At 34.7% G+C, this 27,394-nt stretch overlaps 2 protein-coding genes across 4 annotated transcripts in view; one reads left to right on the top strand and one right to left on the bottom strand.

Moving 5' to 3' along the window:
- The window catches only part of LOC149795616 (heme A synthase COX15-like), a 37,013-nt gene extending 18,870 nt beyond the window's left edge, over positions 1–18,143 (top strand). For both annotated transcript variants that reach the window (XM_089965445.1, XM_089965446.1), the window contains exons 7-10: positions 1,854–1,935; positions 4,278–4,432; positions 5,722–5,835; positions 14,023–18,143. In XM_089965445.1, the coding sequence (XP_089821571.1) occupies positions 1,854–1,935; positions 4,278–4,432; positions 5,722–5,835; positions 14,023–14,154 (483 nt within the window). In that variant the 3' untranslated portion in view covers positions 14,155–18,143. The remainder of the gene's footprint in view (positions 1–1,853; positions 1,936–4,277; positions 4,433–5,721; positions 5,836–14,022) is intronic.
- A 715-nt stretch (positions 18,144–18,858) lies between these two features.
- Positions 18,859–27,394, bottom strand: part of LOC149795617 (uncharacterized) — an 87,169-nt gene continuing 78,633 nt past the window's right edge. Inside the window, exon 12 of one of the 2 annotated variants that reach the window (XM_089965443.1) lies at positions 18,859–27,325. In XM_089965443.1, coding sequence (XP_089821569.1) covers positions 25,325–27,325 — 2,001 coding nt within the window. In that variant the 3' untranslated portion in view covers positions 18,859–25,324. Of the gene's footprint in view, positions 27,329–27,394 lie in introns of both variants that reach the window. The other variant, XM_089965442.1, reaches the window with a different exon arrangement.

Consider the following 27,394-nt stretch of genomic DNA (forward strand, 5'->3'; position numbering starts at 1 on the left):
CCATGCAGATAACTTAAACACAGTCCTGACCAGTATATAGTAAACCAGGAGTTAACCTTATTCCATGCAGATAACTTAAACACAGTCCTGACCAGTATATAGTAAACCAGGAGTTAACCTTATTCCATGCAGATAACTTAAACACAGTCCTGACCAGTATATAGTAAACCAGGAGTTAACCTTATTCCATACAAATAACTTAAACACAGTCCTGACCAATATTTAGTAAAGCTGGGAGTTAACCTTATTTCATACATATAACTTAAACACAGTCCTGACCAGTATATAGTAAACCAGGATTTAACCTTATTCCATGCAGATAACTTAAACACAGTCCTGACCAGTATATAGTAAACCAGGATTTAACCTTATTCCATGCAGATAACTTAAACACAGTCCTGACCAGTATATAGTAAACCAGGAGTTAACCTTATTCCATGCAGATAACTTAAACACAGTCCTGACCAGTATAAAGTAAACCAGGATTTAACCTTATTCCATACAAATAACTTAAACACAGTCCTGACCAATATTTAGTAAAGCTGGGAGTTAACCTTATTTCATTCATATAACTTAAACACAGTCCTGACCAATATTTAGTAAGCTGGGAGTTAACCTTATTTCATACAAATAACTTAAACACAGTCCTGACCAATATTAAGTAAGCTGGGAGTTAACCTTATTCCAAACAGATAACTTAAATACAGTCCTGACCAGTATTTAGTATGCTGGGAGTTAACCTTATTTCATACAAATAACTTAAACACAGTCCTGACCAATATTTAGTACACTGAGAGTTAACCTAATTTCATACAAATAACTTAAACACAGTCCTGACCAATATTTAGTAAGCTGGGAGTTAACCTTATTTCATACAAATAACTTAAATACAGTCCTGACCAATGTTTAGTAAGTTGGGAGTTAACCTTATTTCATACAAATAACTTAAACACAGTCCTGACCAATATTTAGTAAGCTTTATTCCAAATACATAACTTAAATACAGACCTGACCAGTATTTAGTACACTGGGAGTTAACCTTATTTCATACAAATAATTTAAACACAGTCCTGACCAATATTTAGTAAGCTGGGAGTTAACCTTATTTCATACAAATAACTTAACACAGTCCTGACCAATATTTAGTAAGCTGGCAGTTAACCTTATTCCAAACAGATAACTTAAATACAGTCCTGACCAGTATTTAGTACACTTGTAGTTAACCTTAGTTTTTTCCCCACTATTATATAAGCTATGATATTCCTTATTACAAGATTTGTTTGATTGAGGAGAAATAAATTGTATGTACATTGTTTGTAAATGTATGATTTTTAATGTTGCAGTAAGTTTTTTGTCATTGAAAATGACATTTAAATCTTTTCTGATCAAACCATAAGTTCCTGTCAGGAACATTTTCAATGGGTTCCCACAGGTACACGGCATATCTTTATGGCAGAGATTTTAGAGCATAGATCCTTTGTTACATGTGATCTGTTAATTAGTTATGGTAGGTGGTAGTATTAATAAGTCTGTTTCATAGGGCATCTGGTCAGTAACTGACAAAATCTAACTGCAAAACAAACCTTGCACCCATTTCAATTAATGGCAATCAAATGTTTTCATAATCATTTAAATTTCACTTTGCAAAGCAACTTTCTCACCATAGTCACACCCCACACCCTAGAATGGTTCCTCTTGCTTATTTATTAAATATCTTATTCTATGTTTAGACTGGTTTACTTTAATCATCAAAGTGAATTTTAAAATCAATCTAAATGACTGAAATTGTTCATGTTTTAATCTTCAAATGTATATTCATCACTTTATAACTAAGGAAAATATATGATTTTCAGGTACCAGACACCAAACAGATTACTCTCCTGCGTCGATTCTGTCATCCATTGATGACCATGATTGTTGTCACAGCTTTTTCAGGTTTGTTAGAGAATTGCTTCAGTATTTTCCTTTGTTTTTTGTTTTGGAGTTTTACTTTGTGTCTTTTTATGGTAATTAGGGCAAATATGATACTAAAATTTTGAGTCAGGGATATAAATGTGTTTCAGTAATAACCTTCTTAATTTAGAGGAGGAAATGTGATTTATATAATGTTTTGATGTTGAATATTATTCTCCACTGGACCTCCGCAGCATGTACCCCTTTATAGATCTAACTCAGTGAAAAAACAATGCTGCTAAAAATTTATTTTATTAAAATCTACATTGATGCTAATGCATTAGTATCCATTCACACTTGAAGTCTTTCCACATTGATGTAATGCATTAGTATCCATTCACACTTGAAGTCTTTCCACATTGATGGTAATGCATTAGTACCTATTCACACTTATGTCTTTCCACATTGATACTAATGCATTAGTGTCCATTCATGCTTGAAGTCTTTCCACATTGATGCTAATACATTAGTATCCATTCACACGTATGTCTTTCCACATTGATACTAATGCATTAGTATCCATTCATGCTTGAAGTCTTTCCACATTGATGGTAATGCATTAGTATCCATTCATGCTTGAAGTCTTTCCACATTGATGGTAATGCATTAGTATCCATTCATGCTTGAAGTCTTTCCACATTGATGCTAATACATTAGTATCCATTCACACTTAAGTCACATTATTTGTTATATTATATGTTATATCATTGTGCCCTGAGGTGTGCTACATCTGTCATTGAAAACTGGGTTACAGAGATTGGTAGAGATAGGATGTAAAATGACTTGCTTGTGACATATTTATATTATTAAATAGTAAAGCAAGAACATTTTGTTAACAGTTTTAATAATGCTGATAAACAATCCTGTGAAAGAAAAAAAAAAGTAAAAAAAATATTGGAGAACTTGGAAATTTTTTCATGATTTATGACCTGAATAAATTGGCCATGTAGGATTTCTGTTGAAGAAAACCAATGTATATATACTTACGTAGTACTGAAAAAAATTGACTTGATAACATGCACCTATTTTAGCAGTTTTGGATTGCTTGGGCACTTAGCCGTCTTTAGAATATTTTTAAAAAAATGTTAATTACTTGAATGTTTCCCCAGCAATCATTCTTTACATTGTTTACATTAACACAGTCCTGCTATATCTTTAACATTAACACAGTTCTGCTATATATTTAACATTAACACAGTCCTGCTATATCTTTAACATTAACACAGTCCTGCTATATATTTAACATTAACACAGTCCTGCTGTATCTTTAACATTAACACAGTCCTGCTATATCTTTAACATTAACACAGTCCTGCTATATCTTTAACATTAACACAGTCTTGCTATATATTTAACATTAACACAGTCCTGCTATATCTTTAACATTAACACAGTCCTGCTATATCTTTAACATTAACACAGTCCTGCTATATCTTTAACATTAACACAGTCCTGCTATATCTTTAACATTAACACAGTCCTGCTATATCTTTAACATTAACACAGTCTTGCTATATATTTAACATTAACACAGTCCTGCTATATATTTAACATTAACACAGTCCTGCTATATCTTTAACATTAACACAGTCCTGCTATATCTTTAACATTAACACAGTCTTGCTATATATTTAACATTAAAACAGTCCTGCTATATCTTTAACATTAACACAGTCCTGCTATATCTTTAACATTAACACAGTCCTGCTATATCTTTAACATTAACACAGTCCTGCTATATCTTTAACATTAACACAGTCCTGCTATATCTTTAACATTAACACAGTCTTGCTATATATTTAACATTAACACAGTCCTGCTATATCTTTAACACAGTCCTGCTATATCTTTAACATTAACACAGTCCTGCTATATCTTTAACATTAACACAGTCCTGCTATATCTTTAACATTAACACAGTCCTGCTATATCTTTAACATTAACACAGTCCTGCTATATATTTAACATTAACACAGCCCTGCTGTATCTTTAACATTAACACAGTCCTGCTATATATTTAACATTAACACAGCCCTGCTATATATTTAACATAAACACAGTCCTGCTATATCTTTAACATTAACACAGTCTTGCTATATATTTAACATTAACACAGTCCTGCTATATCTTTAACACAGTCCTGCTATATCTTTAACATTAACACAGTCCTGCTATATCTTTAACATTAACACAGTCCTGCTATATCTTTAACATTAACACAGTCCTGCTATATATTTAACATTAACACAGTCCTGCTATATCTTTAACATTAACACAGTCCTGCTATATCTTTAACATTAACACAGTCCTGCTATATCTTTCAGGTGCATTTGTGGCAGGTCTGGATGCAGGGTTGACCTATAACAGCTGGCCAAAGATGGCTGACAAATGGATTCCTGATGACATCCTGGCCTACACTCCAACCTGGACAAATTTCTTTGAGAACCCAACCACTGTTCAGTTTATTCACAGACATATGGTAAAGGGATTTTATATACATCTCACAAGCATGTAAAAGAAAGGGAAAATAAGCTTAAAAAAACTCACTCGAAGGCTCATTGCAATTACATACATTATAAAACTCACCCCATGGCCTATAGCAATTATATGGCAATGGAAAACTCACCCCAAGGCCTGTATCAATTATATGGCAATGGAAAACTCACCCCAAGGCCTATAGCAATTATATGGCAATAGAAAACTCACCCCAAGGTACATAGCAATTATATAGCAATGGAAAACTCACCCAAGGCATGTAGCAATTATATGGCAATGGAAAACTCACCCCAAGGCATGTAGCAATTATATGGCAATGGAAAACTCACCCCAAGGCCTATAACAATTATTTGGCAGTGGGAAACTCACCCTAAGGCCTATATCAATTATATGGCAATAGAAAACTCACCTCAGTGCACATATATGCCAATAGAAAACTCACCCCAAAGGCCTATAGCAATGATAGCAATGGAAAACTCACCCCAAGGCATGTAGCAATTATATGGCAATGGAAAACTTACCCCAAGGCCTATAGCAATTATATGGCAATGGAAAACTCACCCTAAGGCCTGTAGCAAATATATGGCAATAGAATTGCACCCCAATGCACATATATGCCAATAGAAAACTCACGCCAAGGCCTATAGAAATTATAGCAATGGAAAATTCACCTCAAGGCACATAGATATTATGTGGCAATAGAAAACTCACCCATGGCACATAGCAATTATATGGCAATAGAAAACCCACCACAAAGCATATATCAATTAGGTGGCAATCCTAAGAAATTTGCACATAAAAAAGTCATGCCATATTTTCCTTTCTTCCATTGAAATAGTTGATATAGATATAAACATTGACCTTAAGTACTAATGTCATGCCATATTTTCCTTTCTTCCACTGAAATAGTTGATATAGATATAAACATTGACCTTAAGTACAAATGTCATGCCATATTTTCCTTTCTTCCACTGAAATAGTTGATATAGATATAAACATTGACCTTAAGTACAAATGTCATGCCATATTTTCCTTTCTTCCATTGAAATAGTTGATATAGATATAAACATTGACCTTAAATACAAATGTAAGTATTTAACATTTGTACCAAAAAATAATGTTTACGAATGAACAATATTTTCAGTTCTGTGTAGCTTCTGGATATTTGAATTCACATATTTGTGTTATAGATGATCTAGTTATGTCTCTTGTTCTTTATTCACATATATGTGTAATGGATGAGTCTAGACATGCCCTCTCTTTATATTACAGGCTGAGAGTACAGTTTTGATGATTGCTGGATTCTGGTGGATGGCTCGTAAAGCTCCACTTCCTCCCAGAACCCGCCTGGCAGTCAACTCACTTCTTGGAATGGCTTTCTTACAGGTTGGTTAAAATCATCTTTCTCTGTCAAATACATTATCCAGTCATGTTAATGTTAGGAATTATTTCTGCTACCCTAACTCCAGGATTCAGAATTACCTCTGCCACCTCAAGAATCCAAAGACTTGAAAAAATCACCTTATTTGTATAGACAGTGATAAGTATCATTAGATTCCATCATCACCCTTTTCTGGATGAATCCTCATCTGGGATGTGTGTACCTAGACAACATCCACAGAAGCACTTAGTAGGCTCAGTTTTGATTGACAACATGCACATTCTTTTCTGTCTAATTAGAAGTTTAGGGTGCAGAGTCAATATGGACAAGTCAATACCTGTCCCTTCCCAACATATCATACATTATAGTATGGAGTTCCATATGAACCTAGTCCATCTTGTTCTATATTGTTCTAGCATCAGAGAGAGCTCCTTTTAAAACATTTTTCATGGCAAGGGAGTTCTTTCAAATCATTAACCTATTCAGTATAGCAGTGTATCTCATGAGCAGTGTATCTCATGAGCAGTTTATCTCATGAGCAGAGCAGTGTATCTCATGAGTCTCAGCTACCTCTACATGCACTCTTTGCAGATGGCTCTCCTCTCTGTTATATGTGGTAAGCAGGTTGTACACCATTTTTGGTTCCTTCATATTCGTTTATTGAGCTCAGGTTCTAAAGTTCCAAGCTTCAGATAGCTTTCCTAAAAAAAATTGTCCTTAATGTTTGCATTTGTAACCTTCATGTTTTTTTGATAATTTTTTTATAGTCCATGGCTTTGTTTAGCCAAGTTGACTTTTTTATTTTATTATTTTCTGTCCTGTGCTAGTATAATTTCATGAAAACAACCCAAACAAGGTTACTTCTTGCTGAAGGACTGTTTTGTAAGCTTAAACTTTGTCCATGCTTTATCTTATGTGTGCTGTTTGTGAATACATTTTTTAAAAAAATGAGACAAAAAATCTCTTCACGTCTTCATGACTTGGAAATGCAACTATGTATAAGCAAGGTGTGGGTCAGTGTGGTCACAGAAAATTCCCCTGTGGTGCTCATCCTACTTGTCCATTAGGCATGGTGGTTGTTACTTATTAGCCTTTGGTCAGACAAGGTCCAGGATTTCACAGAGAGTAGTTGCACATATAAAGTGAGGTTTTTTTTTACTTGTGTAATTTGAATGATATCACACCACTGTCAGCCTCCATTCTCGAGCTAACTTCTTTCTTTTTCTTTTTGAAAGTAAGAAGCTAGAACCAGTAATAATTAAGAGATATTGCTCTGTGATTTCTGACACATTCATACATCATGGGTTGCTTGACATTCGTTACAAAAAAGATCTCTTGGACTTATTAAACAACTGTGATCTATCTGGACCTTTCTTGCTAACCCTGTTCCCAAAGTGAAATTTATTATGGGTTTTGACATGGCTCTACTCTTATTTTGAATCTTTATCCACTGTTCTGCTGAAGTAACTAACATGCAAGATGTGCTTCCTGGCATTAGATCAAAATGAGCTCCTTGCTGTATTCATGGATTCAAACTAATTACAGTTTCATCTGACAGTTCATTCGTTTTAATGACACAACTGTGTTTGTCCTGCTAGGAAGAGAACTTCCCTTTACTGTCAACCAGAAAATGATTTACAGCCCCATTGAATAATCTTTTGAGAGAGACATGGTTACAGGACCCAGTATGGACTCTCTGAATCTATAGAAAGTGTACAAGGTTTATTGAGTCAAGATGCCTGAGGTTTTTCCTTCCATAAAATCCAGGGAAATAGGACATAAGTTTTATCGTTCTGGCTGAAGGGAGTCATTTAGTCAGCACACTCTTATCTCTCACATGAGCATGTACATCTGATGGAGATTTAGTGCCTTTAGGCAAAGGTTGGATGCTTAACATTTCCTCCTCTCCAATTCTAACATTAATGTGATTGGGTAATGTGTTAGTCGGAAAAAGGAAATTTTATAGTAAATTATGTTCTCCATTCTCAGAAAATGCTCACTCAGTCACATTATTATAAATACCTCCCAAACCTTCCTGCAATATGAGCATCCTGTATCGTACATTGCTCAAATTAAAACAGATGATATCCAGTATATATGGAGTATCACTTAGCAATGTAAGGGGCCTGTAATCTGTAAGAGTTACTGTCTTTGTCTATACAAATATAGAATGAGATACTTTTTCATTGGTTTGACTGGATTATGGAGATAACGAAGAAATTTCTAATGTTAATGTGATAAGATATTTTTGGAGAACATAATTTGCTAAAAATTTCATTTTTGTTTTAATGAAGGACTATATTTTATTGTTTCTTTCCTTGTGTTGAAGATCCAGTCTTTCATAGTTTAAAATAATTGTGTGATACCTCCATCTGTCTGACTATCCATCCTTCCATCTGTCAGTTATATCCAAAGCTGCTGGATACAAATTAAAACCTTGATAGTCATGTTGTCCATTGGGTAAGTATCAAAATGAGAAAGTCATTCTTGGCTCCCACCACTGATTTTACATCAAAGGTCGCATGTACAAAAATTTTAATTACAAAGACATTTTCTTGCAAAACTGTATATATGCATTCATAGCAGAAATACACCATGTATGAAATTGATTTTGTGTTATGACCCAGGGTCAGTGTCTTGGATAGAGCTTGAGCTAAAATGATGTCTAGCATCAAAAGTGCTTAAAGGTCAGCTGCATGCCAAGGCACAAGTCAGACTAGAGTGGTCTCCTCTTGGAAAGAGGGATTGGTACCAAATCTTGTCAGCTGTCAGTTATTACTTTCACTCTTGCCCTGTCAGCATGCTTTTTCTCTGGGCCTTGCAAATTCTGAATTCATTTGTTTATTTTCATCAGTTGAGTGGTTTGTAATTCTCACTCTGTCTTTGTTACAGAAGATTTTGCACTTGTTTTACAATAAGCATATTGATGCAATCTTCACTGACTGCCATATGGTCTATAGTATAAACAGGTTAGGTAAGTTTCATCAAGTCATTAATCTCTTGTTTTAAGAACATCTCTGTGATTTTCTTTGGTATGTTTATTTATTGATACTGTACCCCTTCACAGTAATTTCAAACACAGCATGACTGATTTTACATGTGTATGCCATTGTTCTGCTCTCTATTTGCATGTATCAGTGACAGTTTGCAGGATTGAGCTCATGGGGTGTTTCAATCTGGCTGAACCACTTTTGTTATATAAATTACATGGGGTACAATTCAAGCCATGCATGTGACTTGTATTTACTCTGATCTGGGGTTGTGTGGGTGACTGTCTCTGCTGAACAGCTACCCAAGATAAATGAGCAAGCTAAAAAGCATAGAGTCAAAGAAGCATATGTCATAAAAATTGCCACCATTGGTGCCTCTGTCAACATTTTTCTTTGAATCCCTGTATGTGGAAATCTTGTGCATTCAGAACAAAATTTGGTAATCCAAGTCGTCACCATCTTCTCTCACAACAGTAAAGTGACTGTTACCATTAATCCGAGTCATCACCAGCTTCTCTCACAACACTAAAGTGACTGTTACCATTGTTGCCACAAAAGTAACTGATTATCACAGCAGGAAATCATGATCTGCACAGATGCCAGCACAACAGGCTTTGGTGCCCACCTCCTTGCAAGAAATGGGTAGGGTTTGGCCCCATAAGGAGTGCTCATTACACATTATTAGGTTTGTGATTTTCTTAGGTGGTGTGAACTTGTCAACAAAATCCACACATCCCAGGCTGGCTTAGTGTGCTAGTGAGCTCAATGCCTTGATGGAATTCACACTGAATGGTCCAGTGAATTTGCACCCTTTGGGATCGACCTTTTGTGGACTTATTTGTGATGAGCTGGAATACCAAACTCATGACCTTCATCTCTCCACTACCAGATCTGAAAGCCTGAGCTGCCAATACACTTTTATCAGAATTGAAATGGTCTTGCTGCTTACACACTTTCCCCAACATATCTGAATCCAAAAATTTTCAGAAGTAATGGAATCATGGTGCTGTCAGATCCTGATTATTCCCCTCAGATGGGAAAAATCACAGAGCAGTGACCTGTTGTACTTAGCAGTGGAGATTCTTGAAGATCCTGCTTTCTTCCTGACTGCTCAGATATCTTAAGCAAGATTTTCATCCAAACACAAAGAGTTTGAACATGTATTCCTGACTTATATCAAAGTTCCCATAACAACTGGTGGACAGAATTGCTTGGGCCAATGAGGGGAAATGGCCAATTTTCTTCCAGTGGTATAAATAGAAATGAGGGGAAATGGCCAGTTTTCTTCAGTGGTATAAACAGAAATGAGGGGAAATGGCCAATTTTCTTCCAGTGGTATAAATAGAAATGAGGGGAAATGGCCAATTTTCTTCCAGTGGTATAAACAGAAATGAGGGGAAATGGTTAACTTTTTTCCAGTGGTATAAATCGAAATGCATCTCTCCTTTAAAAGCTTCAGTATATGTTGACGAGGCATACCCAATCAGACACATTGACCAGGAAATGATAGGCTACTTAAGCCCAGAATATCTGAGAGCAGGAAGATTTTATCTTCTACCTAAAATCCACAAACAAGGAACCCCAGGCAGACCTATGATCTCCAGTAACAGGCATTCCACAGAAATGATCTCAGAATATTGGATCATTTTCATGAGACCACAGGTCCACAATTAACCATCGTATCTTCAGCCAGCACATTTTCATTTAAATCTTTCATTTTGCTTGTTGGTCACTCACTGTCTTGTAATTAATACTAAAACAATGAAATGTCTGGTTACATGACTGTACATTAAAAGCAGATCATCATCCATTTGTAGGTTGATATAAACTAGTATACAGCAGCATCAGTCAAATTGAAGCCAAGTAATTGAAATATCAAATATTTTCAGGTTTTCATTGAGTAGAAATAGTCATATCAACTTATGTAATTTCAGTGCTTTTGTGTGTTTATTGTTTGTCTTGTCGGTTTTATGTTTGCCTTTGAAAAAGAAACAGAAAGTTTTGCACTGTTTGTTGTCAGTTTATTGCATTTATCTTAATCAATCCATGACAAACGAGATCTCTTGATGGATCCATTGCACTTGAATAAACTTATTTATCGTATTATATATATGTATATATATATATATATATATATATATATATATATATATATATATATATATATATATATATATTCCTTCTGTGGCTGTTCAAGTAGAAATTAGCTCCCAGTACAATTTAGGGCTACTTTTCCCAAAAAATTGACACTTTTTGTGATCACGTATAAATTCCTCTTTTCCTTTTTGTGAACTTGAATCAACTAAAGGCTCCAAATTAAATATTCTTTTAAACTAGTTGAATAAGGCACCCTTTGAATCAGTGTCCAGAGCCCCAGGACTTGCTGCATGTACAAGAAGCCAGTCTTACGAGCCACGGTAGTAGCTTTAATCATGTTGAGGGTATTGACCTGTAATCCAAGGTTCAGGAAAGGGATAATATTTTTACTTAGGCTTTGAGATCCTGGATACAATGCATTATCCAATCAGCTTATGAGGAATTAACTCAAGACCAAATGAAATTCATGTGCATATCAGCTCACATGGATTGGATGATCACTTCTAGATAGTATATGGGTATAACACTATCTTAATTGATATCATCCAAGCCATGGGATGGAGGTCAGAGATGATGTTTTCTATTTTTATTTTACAAGAGAGACATTTCATCCCAAAATGTCCAGTTTAACATGGTGGGACATGTATCCCCAGCACAATAGGCTGGCTCTCTTTTTAGTTTAACATGGTGGGACATGTATCCCCAGCACAATAGGCTGGCTCTCTTTCTAGTTTTACATGGTGGGACATGTATCAGCAGAATAGGCTGGCTGCTTTTCTAGTTTAACATGGTGGGACATGTATCAGCAGCACAATAGACTGGCTCCCTTTCTAGTTTAACATGGTGGGACATGTATCCCCAGCACAATAGGCTGGCTCCCTTTCTAGTTTAACATGGTGGGACATGTATCAGCAGCACAATAGGCTGGCTCCCTTTCTAGTTTAACATGGTGGGACATGTATCAGCAGCACAATAGGCTGGCTCCCTTTCTAGTTTAACATGGTGGGACATGTATCAGCAGCACAATAGGCTGGCTCCCTTTCTAGTTTAACATGGTGGGACATGTATCAGCAGCACAATAAGCTGGCTCCCTTTCTAGTTTAACATGGTGGGACATGTATCAGCAGCACAATAGGCTGGCTCCCTTTCTAGTTTAACATGGTGGGGCATGTGTCAGCAGCACAATAGGCTGGCTCTCTTTCTACTTTGTTCAGCATGAACATTGTAATCAACTGCTTACTGGCTTTTCTTCTACCCTGAATTTGCAGGAATTAAACACTTTTTCCCCCCAAGCCATGTCCCTGCATATGTGCTAATCCTAGCCCTAATCTCACACAAACTCATTGCTGTTTCACACACATTAGGAATTCAGATACAGTGTCAGAACATAGTTAAGTTGATGCAACTCACTCCTTAGCTAATTTCCCAACTTGTTATGATTAGGTAGTTTATTTGAGGAAGAAACAAGTTTTTTAGTGCAAACTGCTTCTATTATACTTGCTGGATCATAATATGTGTGCCTCCCCCACCAGCTGTCCTCACAGTTACATCCTGGTACAGCATACACATGTAGTCCACTAGTAGTGCATAGTTATTATAATTGCTAGTTGTTATCTCAGGATGGGCACAGCAGATAATGCATAGTATACCACTTGTAAAGCTGATATTATCGGAATTATCAGACAGTGACATTATTATCAATGGTTTTGTCAAGGTTGTGAATAATGTTTTTCATTTGAGTATAGTTCTTAAACCCTTTAATGAATTCAGTTCACACATTATATGTATCATACAGTAAAGGCAATAGACAAAACATACATGTTTTATTTTAAAGTTTTTAATTTGTTTCATTATTCATAGGCCCTTCAAGAATTCTGTTCATACTTAATTTTCTATAGGCCCTTCATGGATTCTGTTCATACTTAATTTTCTATAGACCCTTCATGGATTCTGTTCATACTTAATTTTCCATAGGCTTTTCATGGATTCTGTTCATACTTAATTTTCTATAGGCCCTTAATGGATTCTGTTCATACTTAATTTTCTATAGGCCCTTCATGGATTCTGTTCATACTTAATTTTCTATAGACCCTTCATGGATTCTGTTCTTATTTAATTTTCTATAGACCCTTCATGGATTCTGTTCTTATTTAATTTTCTATAGACCCTTCATGGATTCTGTTCATACTTAATTTTCCATAGGCTTTTCATGGATTCTGTTCATACTTAATTTTCTATAGGCCCTTAATGGATTCTCTTCATACTTAATTTTCTATAGGCCCTTCAAGAATTCTGTTCTTATTTAATTTTCTATAGACCCTTCATGGATTCTGTTCATACTTAATTTTCTATAGACCCTTAATGGATTCTGTTCTTATTTAATTTTCTATTGACCCTTCATGGATTCTGTTCATACTTAATTTTCTATAGATCCTTCATGGATTCTGTTCATACTTAATTTTCCATAGGCTCTTCACAGATTCTGTTCTTAATTTTCCATGAGCCCTTCAAGGATTCTGTTCATGCTTAATTTTCTATAGGCTTTTCATGGATTCTGTTCTTAATTTTCTATAGGCCCTTCATGAATTCTGTTCATGCTTAATTTTCTATAGGCCCTTCATGGATTCTGTTCATACCTAATTTTCCATAGGCTTTTCATGGATTCTGTTCTTAATTTTTCATATGCCCTTCATGAATTCAGTTCATACTTAATTTTCCACAAATTCTTCAACAATTCTGTTCATGCTTAATTTTCTGTAGGCCCTTCATGGATTCTGTTCATACTTAATTTTCCACAAACCCTTCATGGATTTTGTTCATGCTTAATTTTCCATAGGACCTTCATAACTTCTTTCGTACATAGGTGTCTCATTTTAAAACAAAGACAATTTATGTTGTAATACATTCAGTTTTACATAAGTGCATTATTTAATAAACTTAACAGTAGATTTACATGATTTCTCTCAGCATGTGCTTGACATACAGGTTGTCATGTCATGGCCAGATTGTTTGTCAATTAAGTAATAATGTAAACTGGTAATCCCAAGAATTCTTTTATTCCCCAACACAGATTTGTTGTAAGATACGTATTCTTCTCTTTTACAGGCAACTCTAGGAATCACAACCCTTTTGTCACATGTCCCTACCCATCTGGCAGCAACACACCAGTCAGGATCACTGGTGTTACTGAGTCTGGCTGTTTGGGTTGCCCACGAGTTGAGAAGACTACCTAAATAAGATAGAATGATATACAAAAGTGGAATCAATTTCCAGCCTAAATTTACAGCATACAACACTCCTATAACGATCATATATTTACTGCTTTTATATCTGAATGAATCACAGTCAATTCTTGAACTGAAAATTGCAGAGTAAAATTTATCCCATCTTTTGGCAAAAAGGGATAATGTACATTTTCTAGATATAGTAGGATGTAACGATGGAAACAAAGGTTGAGCATTATGTACAGTTTTTTCACATTTGGTTAAAATGTTTGCCGATGTTTTAGAAAATAGCATTTGTTTTTCGATGATTTAGAAAATAGCTTTTGTTTTCTGATGTTTTAGAAAATAGCATTCATCCAGTAATTGTGTGTCTAAGAATTAACCATGTAAACTGTGTCTACTCTTCATTGCAGTCCAAACAGAGCATCAGTGGTTTGTTCCTCATTGCTATCTGAATAGACCCTGTCAGTGATGTTGACTCCTCATTGCTATCTGAATAGACCCTGTCAGTGGTGTTCACTCATTGATATCTGAACAGACCCTGTGAACTGTGTCTGCTCCTCATTGCAGTCCAAACAGACCTTGTCAATGGTGTTTGCTGCTAATTGATATCTGGATAGACCCTGTTAATGGCATTGACTCCCCTCTCAGTGGTGTCTACCCCTCATTCAGTCCAAATCGACCCTGTGAACTATGTTTTCTCCTTATTGCAGTCCAAACAGACCCTGTCAGTGGTGTTTGCTCCTAACTGATATCTGGATAGACCCTGTCAATGGCGTTGACTCCCCTCGCAGTGGTGTCTGCCCCTCATTCAGTCCAAATCGACCCTGTGAACTATGTTTTCTCCTTTTTGCAGTCCAAACAGACCCTGTCAGTGGTGTTTGCTCCTAATTGATATCTGAATAAACCTGTCAATGGTGTTGACTCCCCTGTCAGTGGTGTCTACCTCTCATTGCAGTCCAAATAGACCCTGTGAACTGTGTCTACTCCTTATTGCAGTCCAAATAGACCCTGTCAGTGGTGTTTGCTACTCATTGTTATCTGAATAGACTCTATCAGTGGTGTCTGCTCCTCAATGCTGTCTGAAGAGACCCTGTCAATGGTGTCTACTCCTCACTGCAGTCCAAATAGACCCTGTGAACCGTGTCTACTCATAATTGCAATCTGAGGCAAGAAACATGTTATTGAGAATTTAAATTTTGCAGAATGTACCTTATTTATATGGCATGATCACATTGAAAAACAGCTTTTTGTATTGCCAATTGTGATACTATACACTGTCATATGTATCACTGAAAACTGTTTAGTAGAGAGGCACGCAATTTCATCTAGTAATTTTACTTCATGAGGACTCTTCAATTTTCTGGGACCTTATGAAAAGCATTTTATATTATGTGGATTTTTTATATTTTGGTATGTGCTTATTTTATTTTAGGTGGCATGTTCTTGTATGTGGGCAAACTTTAGCTGGCATGTAAAGTTTGCCATATATATTCATGCACATCATCGGATAAATGTTTTAATGAGGTTGAGTAAAGAATAAAAATAGCCCTTTTTTTAATATTGAAGAAAAAAACCATTACAGTTTTGTTTTGAGATTTGTAAACTGGTGCTAGTCATAAGTTAAAGTATATAAAAAAATCATTGTATATAAGTGTACTGTCTGATATCATGTGGAACTTGTTCTGTCTTGGCCAACTTGCATGCTTATCTACCACATGGAAAACGATTTTACCACTGGTGATAACATAAATGATGAGAAACTATTAGGAGTATAAATTGACAGAAGTCTTAAAAGAAAAACAAGTAGACAGTGTCTCTAGGATCCTCACATCTAACTTTTAACTGTTTAGTAGAATACAAATTTACCTGACAAAGGATTCCAGAATTCTCTGCTGTAATGCTTATATACCTCTAGTGATTGACTAACAATGACTAACTAGTTCCCAACTAGATAGAATTCATAAACTTCAAAAAAAGCAAAGCTCTGTTGATTCTTGACAACCCTTTTGATGCATCATCATCAGACCTGTTCACAGAATTAAAATGGTTAAGAATTGATGAGAGAATGGATTTTCTGACAGCAGTTCTGGTTTTTATATGTCAGAAATGTTCCAAATTACACGACTCAGTTATTACAAAACTTCATCTATCTCTAATCTAAGAATGAATTTAAACAACAGTTTAGAATTACCAAACCTTACGTTGAACAATTCAAGTTTCTAGAATGCAGGGGCTAAAATATGGAATTCGCTTATTGTCCACATTTGATCTGCTGAATCAGTTTAATCCTTTAATAAAATGTATATTTCAGACCTACATATTAGCAAACAAAAAAATATAAGTTCAAAATTGAGTCCTGGGATTTATCATCATAATGCTCTTCAGATTTATCACTTGCTTCTTTGGCATCATTTATATTAGCATATTTATAAGAGTGTGTGTGTGTGTGTGTGTGTGTGTATATATATATATATATATATATATATATATATATATATACATATATATACATATACATACATATATATATACATACATATATATATACATACATGCATGCATATATATATATATATATATATATATATATATATATATATATATATATATATATATAACTCAGGAATGAAAGTCTCTGCTGTTGTACCTAATGTTTTATGACAAAGTATACTACTATGTACACTTTACTATATGCCACATTTTTTTAAAAAAACTAGTCTATATCCAAGCAGAAATGATCATGAAACAAATATTCAAAATCCTCCTATTGCATATGTATTTAGTATGTATTTGTGTTTACCTGTAAATAGTTATTTTCATGAGAGAGGGAGAAAACATGCATTTAGATTTGTTGTTTTTAGTCTACAAGCTGTATTGACCTAACTGAGTTACTCTCCTTAAACAAAGACATTATTATATCAGAAAATACATTTTCTGGTAACTATGAAAGATCTGAGCTTGAATCATTTTCTTTTTAAAACAAGACTACACGATTCCACTTTTACTTCAGGAGACCAATGTGATGCTCATTTGAATTATTTGTATTCTTCTTTGGCAGATATTATTTGTGACTAGTCATGATTCAACAGTCACATATAGGTAAATCATGTATGAATGTTTCTTGCTAACGGTATGTGAGACTTTCTTCTCATAGATCAAAATTGTCTTTATGATTATGAATTCATAGATCATCTGTCTTTATGATTATGAATTATCTGTATGATTATGAATTCATGATCATCTGTTTTTACGAATTCGTAGGTTATTTATCTTTTATGAATTCTTAGGTCATCTGTCTTTATGATTATGAATTCATAGATCATTTGTCTTTATGATTATGAATTATCTGTATGATTATGAATTCATGATCATCTGTCTTTATGATTATGAATTCATAGATCATCTGTCTTTATGATTATGAATTCATAGATCATCTGTCTTTATGATTATGAATTCATGATCATCTGTCTTTATGATTATGAATTCATGATCATCTGTCTTTATGAATTCGTAGGTTATTTATCTTTTATGAATTCATAGGTCATTTGTCTTTATGATTATTAATTCTTAGGTTGTCTGCCTTTATGATTATGAACTCTTAGAGTCATCTAACAGGAGTTAATTAAATAAAAGGAATAAACATATTCAAATTTGTAACAAAGTTTTCTGGATCGTTTCGAGTCAGATCCATGATTCCTTGGCTCATTGTTCCATAACAAATCAAGTGAAATGATGTACCAACTTTATGCATTGCTATCTATGCATTTTAGGATGTTATTTTACTTGATAGTAATTGTGCATTTTCATTTCAAAATTTACAAGTGTGTAATAGCTTTTTTAAGTTGTATTAATCAGGGTGGGGTATTTAAGTGGATCTATCTTTTAGAGCAGTTACTGTTGACAAAAATTATGGAGTCTTTTATTTATCCATTGTAAATCAATTTGGTGTGGGATATACATGATAGTTTGAGAAAAGTAAGAATAAAGAGATCTGCAGAATTTCAAGTTTTGTAATTATGTTGACAGTTCATGCAGTGTGACATTTACGGAAGTTAAATTTCATTGTAATAGATCTGCCTGTTTCCATGGAAATAAAACTTTTTGTGAATAAGGATGCATGAGCTAGGAGAAATATAAATGCAGACCTCTGCAGGAGTGAAAGGAACAAAAGACAAACAAAAAATAAATAATTTTATTTAACTGGGATAGAAGAGTACATTTATGTTAATAGAATGAACATGAAAATAAAGAATCTCTCCAAAAGTTGCCTTTCAAATAGCATGTTTTAACCCTTCAACGTTCTCAGTACATGAATAATCTGAGTCACAATATGTAAAAAGGTTAAGTATAAAAAAGCTCATTACAAAAATAAATGCATTTGTTAACAATTTTCTCTAAGCATACGTAGTACAAGTTAGTACTGGAACTGTAATGTGAAACTTGGCAATGTGTATCAAACCAAAGCAGCTGATCTCTATGGTAATGTTGGCCGTTTATAGTTTAGGTTCTGCTGTGTTTTATGTATACTTGCATAGAAAATATGAGTTGGAATTTAATTTATGTTCCTAATTTAAAGAAAGAACATTAAAAAATTGAAAAAAGAACACTGGGGGATTTGAACCTGGTCTTCTGGGTTGATAAGTCACCATGCTTATCAATAGACCAAGGAATTAACAACATGGCATATCAAAACTATTGGTCATAATATTGTCAACATTTACCAACTGCAGTAAAACAATAACTTTGATAATTCAGTCAGTTAATTTTCAAAATGATGTGAAAAATCTACCAATTCATAGATAAGCATAAAATATTTTTTTTTCGTCCTTCATTAGAATATAATGGTAAATGAATCTAATTAAGAAGCTGAAAGAAGAAAAATATGTAAATGAAGTACTTTATATTATGGCACACAAAGCAGTCAAATGCATTTCAAAATCCATTGTCAAGTGCCTAATAAAGTGTGAATCAATTAAACACTGTAGTATCATTTATTTTCATGGGATTCAATTCTCATGGTTTTATTTTCTGGATTAAAAAATCAGGCTGATTTATCAAATAGCTTTGCTGATCTTTAGGAATGCAGTACAGTAAAAGAAAATGAAGTGGGGGGGCATCTTTATCATATATGGCAAATTTTTTGTTGGGTCTTTAAATATGTGGTTCAGGGCAACAATGAATTCCATGAAAATTAGTATCCCACGACCATGAATTCCATGAAAATTAGTATCCCATGACAATGAATTCCATGAAAATTAGTATCCCATGAAAATGAATTCCATGAAAATTAGTATCCCATGACAATGAATTCCATGAAAATTAGTATCCCATGACAATGAATTCCATGAAAATTAGTATTCATTGACAATGAATTCCATGAAAATTAGTATCCCATGACAATGAATTCCATGAAAATTAGTATCCCACAACAATGAATTCCATGAAAATTAGTATCCCACGACCATGAATTCCATGAAAATTAGTATCCCATGGCAATGAATTCCATGAAAATTAGTATCCCATGACATTTAATGATACTACAGTAATTAATTTATAACAGCTTTACATGCCAACTGTACATTTCATCAGTCAGCTGTCTTATAATGAATTATGAACTATTTCTGCATAGCTGACTTTGACATATAATCAACAACAAATAAATTATGAAGTGTATAAAAATCATTACAGAGCATTCAATTATAAAAATAAAATGTAATTTTTTTAAAAAAATTTTATATATTATTTCTACTTTTGATCCACTGTCATCACAGCTCATATTCTTTCAGAAAATATTGCTGCTGTACAGCTGTTTGACCTTCATCTAAAATATTGCTGCTGTACAGCTGTTTGACCATCATCTAAATACCTGTACATCAGATCCACACCTTTGTACATGACCATGTTTACTAGATCCTACATACTTCTCTTATCACAGACTGAAATCCAATCACATGCAAGGGCTGAAGAGCTAGACTGTACAGTGGTTCAAATGCATTTCATTGTGGTGTCTTTGGTATACTGTGATGCCTGCCATGTGCTACCTTCTCTATTTGACAAAAATGTGACATTCTGCATTGACACCATTGTAGAGAGAGAAACAAATCACAATAAATGCAATCTATACTGAATGAGATGCAATTATCAGAACGTAAATTTAAATTGATGTGGCAGTGGTATTATCCTAACCAAGGGAGGTGATTTACTGTGAGAATTATGCATTAGACTGTTTTATTAAGAAATGGCATTAATTCAGGGTACAAGTTTAGTTAAAGCTATTTTAAAAACTGAATGCAAAGAAGAATCAATATAACATATAGCAATTTATGCCTAGATGGGAAATTTATAAAGGTGAAATCCAGTAACATATACAAATCTAGTGTAATCATTATCTGTACTTTAAGCTGCTAAACAATATTAAACATTATTAAACAATACAAGAAATAACCACATGGTTTATATAAATAACACATACTGGGTACATTTTCTAATGCTTGTGTACAATGCATATATATATATATATATATATATATATATATATATATATATATATATATATATATATATATATATACATACACAGAACCATATGTATGTTCATGCATATAACAAGCTAATGTAGCTTTGTTTTCACCTGTTGTGACAATATTTGTAGATAAAATATCTTCCTTCATAGAGTAAGTTGACTTTTATAATACATTTCATAAATTAGATATTGAAATATATCAGTGGGAGAAGACAAATATACATCAGTATATTGATTTATAACCCCACCCAATTCAATCCATATCTAACTTGCAAAACCTTTAGCACGAACTTCAGGAAAGTGAAACATGTTTCATCATGCAAAGAAATAGATGAGACAACTCACCCCAAGAAAAGTACCACCTGTGCCCCATCCTGCTAAAATAGGTCATAAAACACCCTGCTCCAAAAAGGTACCACCTGTGTCTCATCATGCTAAAATAGGTCAGACCCACACAAGAATTGCTACCTGTACCACATCATGCTAAAATAGGTTAGATCCACCCAAAAGGGTGCCACCTTAGTCTCATCATGCTAGAATAGGTCAGACCCACCTAAAAAAGTGCCAAATGCATGCTAAAATAGATCAGACTGGCTCCTCCTTCCAAAAAAAGTGGCACCTCTGCCTCATCGTGCTAATAGAAAAATCAGACTATAACGAAATTAACCAACTTAAAGTTGTCTTACAAGAAAACTTAATGTAATACTGTACTAAATACTGATTTATTCTAAAATCAATCTTTGGCAACATTTGGAACTGAACCACAGTACAATGTTCGAGAAAGTAGTCAAGCATGCTACACAGCACTTGTTATATGAAACAACTGACATGAACACGGCAAATTTTAATGTCCAGAATAGTAGCATGAGAAAAGCATCTTAAGGATTGCCATGTCCAGTTTTATGCAAACATCAACATTATTTACCTGGACACACAAACAGATTGTAAAGGAAGATATTGTCATCAGTTTATTAGCATTCTTTATACATTACACTTTGTGACTGTCAGAACATATTTGAAATTTGATATGAATGGTACATAACTGGCCAATGACAGTATTTTGACGGTGAAAGCATGGTAAATGGGCAGCAATGACAATACTTGACAGTAAAATCATGGTAAATGGACAGCACTAGCAGTATTTGACAGTGAAAGCATGGTAAATGGGAAGTACTGGCAGTATCTGACAGTGAAATCATAATAAATGGGCAGCAATGGCAGTATTTGACAGGGAAAGCATGATGACTGGGCACTTGATGGTTTGTAAAATTGACTGATTACATTACTGACATAATATTACATTCCATCATATAACAATGTTCTACATCATTATATATGAACAAAACAGTATACATGCATGATTAAATGTAGCACATGAAAGAAAAATATGTATGTATATGATTTAAGAGCACATCAGCACAATCCTGGTTATACAGTGCTAAGTAAGTTCGGGTGTAAAAAAAATGCATAAAAAAGAACCACAAAGCAAAAAAATGAAAAATCCTGAAAATACAATTTAAAAAAAATATAAACTATATTTATTAAAAGAAGTTCCAAGACATTCTCAATTCGAACATCATGAGATGCAACCCAGGGTAAAAAGGCTGACTATATAAGTCAGAGCAGTCCAAGTAGAGGATCCAAGTCATTTTTTGGTGTCCCACACTTAAAACAATTCAGTACTATAATTATGTATCTACAGGTTCACCCTGTTATCTTCTATGATATTCATAAGAATGAACTGGAACTACTTTCCATCTCTGAGCCTGCAAAGGGCTTCATAAAATCAATAAGCTTTTACAATATGTATTAATTTCTATATAAATGGGGCCTATAGAATTTGGACCTTATAGACATGTGATTTCTATCCAGCGGGGCCTTGGACTTGATAGACATGTAATGGTGGTTGGTCACTAAAGCAGGTTTCCTTTGTACATGTTTATAGTTAACTATGGCTTGGAGCATGTTCATTCAAATGTTTCAATCAAGAGAAGGTGGTTCCTGGTTTGACTCACTCTTTGGACAACCAATTCATGGTTTCAATCAAGAGAAGGTGGTTCCTGGTTTGACTCACTCTTTGGACAACCAATTCATGGTTTCAATCAAGAGAATGTGGTTCCTGCCTTGACTCGCTCTTTGGACAACCAATTCATGTTATCATACTGATAATATTTTAGGATCCAATGGTTCAAGTTACATGTTTTTAATTTAATCTACATGAATTTTGTTGAAATTTAGTTAGGCATTATTTCAATACTACAGTCAACCTTCATCAGAAAAATGAATAAAACACCTAACATTAAAATATACAAACATGTATTCTACAAAAAGGGATGATCTACTCAATGAATACTACAATTCTAAGAATGAAACAAATCCCACTGTTATACATGATGGTTAAGCAGCCAAAAGTTTTTACACTTTTACAAAAGTACAATGATGCAATTTTCTAATCTTTGTACTGTTTTGAGAGGATTTCAAGTTACACATTTAATATGAGCGTATACATGTATGTTTTATAATACTATGTTCTAGTGTTAACCAATCTTCCTTGTAAGGTAATGTGCACTTATAATGAATTCTGAGATAGTCGATGAGATCGTTTCCCAACATTCTGCTACCTATATACTGGGAATTAAACAAAAAAATGAATGAATCTTTAACTTTCGGGATAATGCACATGCTTACTCCATGTTCTGCCATTACACCATGTGTCTACTATATACTACTATAAACATTTATACATATTAAGGAATTTAACCATCTTGCTAAATTCAGCAAAACCTACATTCACATTACAAATCTGGGCTTAAAACATTACAAAAGATATGAAGGCACTCAGGTGAAAGACATTTAGGCTGCACACCTGACCATAATTATATCTGGTATGTTGCTGTCTCAATCAGGCTGAACAATGGGCATGATTATGTTTAATCTCTTACTGACACACTCAGGCTGCACACATAGGCATAACTATGTCTAATCTCTAACTGACACACTCAGGCTGCACACAAGCGCATGACTATGTCTAATCTCTTACTGACACATTCATGCTGCACAGATGGGCATGACTATATCTAATCTCTTATTGACACACTCAGGCTGCACACAAGGGCATGACTATATCTAATTTCTTACTGACACATTCAGGCTGCACAGATGGGCATGACTATATCTAATCTCTTACTGACACACTCAGGCTGCACACATGGGCATAACTATATCTAATCTCTTACTGACACAATCAGGCTGCACACATGGGCATAACTATATCTAATCTCTTACTGACACAATCAGGCTGCACACATGGGCATAACTATATCTAATCTCTTACTGACACAATCAGGCTGCACACATGGGCATGACCATATCTAACCTCTTACTACCACACTCAGGCTGCACACCTAACATAACCATATCTGACATCTTACTGCCCCACTTGGGCTGCACATAACATAGCTTTACTTCTACTTTCTGACTGTACCTGTATCAGCATTCACAAAGGAAACTACTTTCAGGTCCCATGAAAGGAAATAAATTCTATTCTAATAAGTACACCAAACCAGTTTCTGTTCTGGTTGTTCCATATGCAGAAAACGGAACCAATCTTGCTGCTCAAATGCAATTATGAAAAGCCACTCGATCACCAAGGCTTGTATATATGTCCAAACCACTGTAATCCTATCTGATGTAAAAAGAAGACAAGAGACACCAATATTAACAATGTAGCTAACTAAGTGTTTGAAGCATTTTTTTCCTCTCAATAGCTTCAGTACCATATATATTTGCTTAAAAGAGAAGTCCAACTGCAAACTGCACAGACCCAGATCTGCCATCGAATAATGTGCTGGCAGATCAGAGCCTGTGCACTTGTTAAGACTGATCAGTAGAACAAACAACATATGCTCTGGTCTGCAGGTGTATTATGCAATGGCAGATGAGGATCTTTGTTGTTTGCAGTTTGATTAGACTTATAAGTGAGTATATATGGTAGGCATGTTGTATTTACAAGCTGACATGTCAGTTACCCAAGATAAGCAATATCAGACCCACTTTGACCTCTTTAAATCATTCTTTTTTTACTTGTAATTTATTAAATATTTTTTTTAATCTCCTATCAATTCCATCATGTAATTAATGTAGGTACTAAAAACAGTTAAAATGATTTACATTGCTGAAATCATATCATTATAATACATGCTGTTATGACATAAAAGACCACCTTGTATTTGTACAAAATTTATGAAAAACCTTTAGTTCTTATATGGAATATTACAATTTATATTTTGATTACAGATTAACTCTTTCTTTCATTTTCTAAAATGGCTCTTTATCAAAGATTAATTTCCATCTCTGAAATGTAAAGCAGTTTCTATATAACTTGTCATGAAAATATAACAATATATTATTCACATGTGAAAATATAAGAATTAAAAAATACGAAAATTATTTCATCAATAAGTCTCAATATTTCACACTGAAGTATACAACAAAAATGAAATCTTAAATATAAACATGACACCATTTTAATTTTCAACAGCTAAAGATGAGTTTTAATTTGACAGCTTTTCAAATAAAAACATTACAGGCTTCATGTTGAAAAAACTGGACCAATTAATGAATATGATCCCTATTTCAACAATGATGACAATCAACACTATACAGTCTCTGTAATGTAGGATGATGGCGCCCATCCTTCTGAATTTCTGATTTTAACATACCACCAACCCCCATCTGGTGTCTCCAGGACATCAATCTCCTCACCCACTAAAAACCCTACCTCCCCATCATTTTCTGCCACAAAGTCTGCTGTTGCTTTGTAGTACCTGGCTTGCTTCTTTGTGTTGGATGTTTTTTCTGAATTAGGCATTTGTTTAATGTGATTTGAATTTTGAGTATTTGATCCTTTCTCTTCGATAAAGTCTGCAGGTGCCCAACCTTCATTCTCACCATTTTTCACATACCACCAGCCTTCAGCTTTATCAAGTATTTGCACCTCGTCCCCTTGCACTAAATCTACCTCACCCTCATTTTGAGCCACAAATGAGGCAACTGCAATGTACCTCTCCAATACAGGAGTGACATTTGTGGTCATGCTTGAGGACACATTTTTTTCACCAATATTTTTATTCCTGGCAGAAGGCTTAATTGGAAGGAAAGGTGGTTTCACAATATTAGATGATGTCTGAGATTTTAAAAGGACTGTTGGCTTATTAGAACCCTGGCTCTCAAGACTGCCTCTTTTGCTGAACTCTGTCTGCTTAGGCAAGAAATTGTTACCTAGCTTGGATCGATAAGAAGCTTCTTCTATTGCTCCACATTCTTCTGACCCCCTAGCTTTGTTTAGAACAACTGGCTTCGGAACAGTACCTGGTTTTGGGACAGTACCTGGCTTTAGGACAGTGCTTGGCTTTGGGACAGTGCTTGGCTTTGGGACAGTGTTTGGTTTTGGGACAGGGCTTGGCTTTGGTGTAGTTGAAAGCTTTTGGTCCCCTTTTTGTTCAAACATTGCTTTTATATTTCTAGCTCCAATTGTAGGGACATCAGCATTTTGGCCAGTAGTCTTTTTAACTTCTTTTGACTCGAACACAGCTTTAATATTTCTGGTTCCAGTGACAGGGATATCAGAATCTGGATTCACTGACTTTTTTGGTTCTTGTGTTTCAAACCTTGACCTTAACTCGCTTGTTATTGATACTGGAAAATCACCTCTTTGTACAGGAGCGTTTTTATCACCCTGTGTTTCAAACATTAATTTTACATTGCCAGTCCCACCTCCCTGAATGCCTGAATCTCTATTTTGAAATTTGGGACTTATTTTTGGTTTAGCTTGACTTGGAGGTGCTGGAGGCGGTGGTGGTTTCACATTTGGCTTATCCTGCCTAAAATTGGCCTCCTGTTCAAAATTAATGGTGCTGGGACTTTCAGATCTTTTCTTCAACTTTTCCTGCATGTCTGTCTCTGATTTTATTTCAGGATGAGGAGGCTCTTTGCAGTGATGTGGGGAAAATGATTTTTTTATCTGTGACATTGGTGATGAAGCTCTGTCCCCTGGATTTTGAGGATGCTTGGAAAAATCTGGTGGAGTGCTAGGGCGCTGAGGTAATGGCTTTCTAACAGCAGATGGAGGCTGTAGAGCTACTGATGCCCCTTTGTTTTTGTCAACTGGTAGAACATTTGGTTTACCTGCATCTGAATCCTCTGCTTTTTCCAAATGCTTCTGACGATTCTCAAGCTTTGCTTTCAGAACTTCCTGTAAATTGCTGATTCCTTTTGTATGTTCCTCAGTGTCCTGTGTTGACACTGAAACACTTGGCTTTGGTAAGAAAGCTGGTCTTTTGGCATCAGCATCTGGCTTGCTAGTATTGTTGTGAATTATCCTCTCAAATCTATGTTTCAAAGCTGTCCCCAAAGATTCTTTTTCCTCAGTGACAGTTTTGGTTTCTGCTGCATCCTTTTTGTCCGCTCCCTTAGCAATCACTTGTTTTTCAGGTGGGTTTGGTGCTGATGAGGATTTTGTAGGGGGATCTGATGCCCTGTTCTGTTCTGTTAATTGGGACTTGAAAGCTGTGGTTCGGTACATTTTGGACTGTGGTCTTTCTTCCTCCTCAACCTTCAAATCATCATCCTCCCAATCAGAGTCATCAAACTCGGTATACTGCTGGAGAAAAAAACATAAATATGTATAAGTAATTTTCCTGAGTCAATCCTTTGTGACCCTAAACTT

This window comes from Sinohyriopsis cumingii, chromosome 7, assembly GCF_028554795.1.
Source record: "Sinohyriopsis cumingii isolate HCF-2022 chromosome 7, ASM2855479v2, whole genome shotgun sequence".
In the NCBI taxonomy this organism is placed as follows: Eukaryota; Metazoa; Mollusca; class Bivalvia; order Unionida; family Unionidae; genus Sinohyriopsis; species Sinohyriopsis cumingii.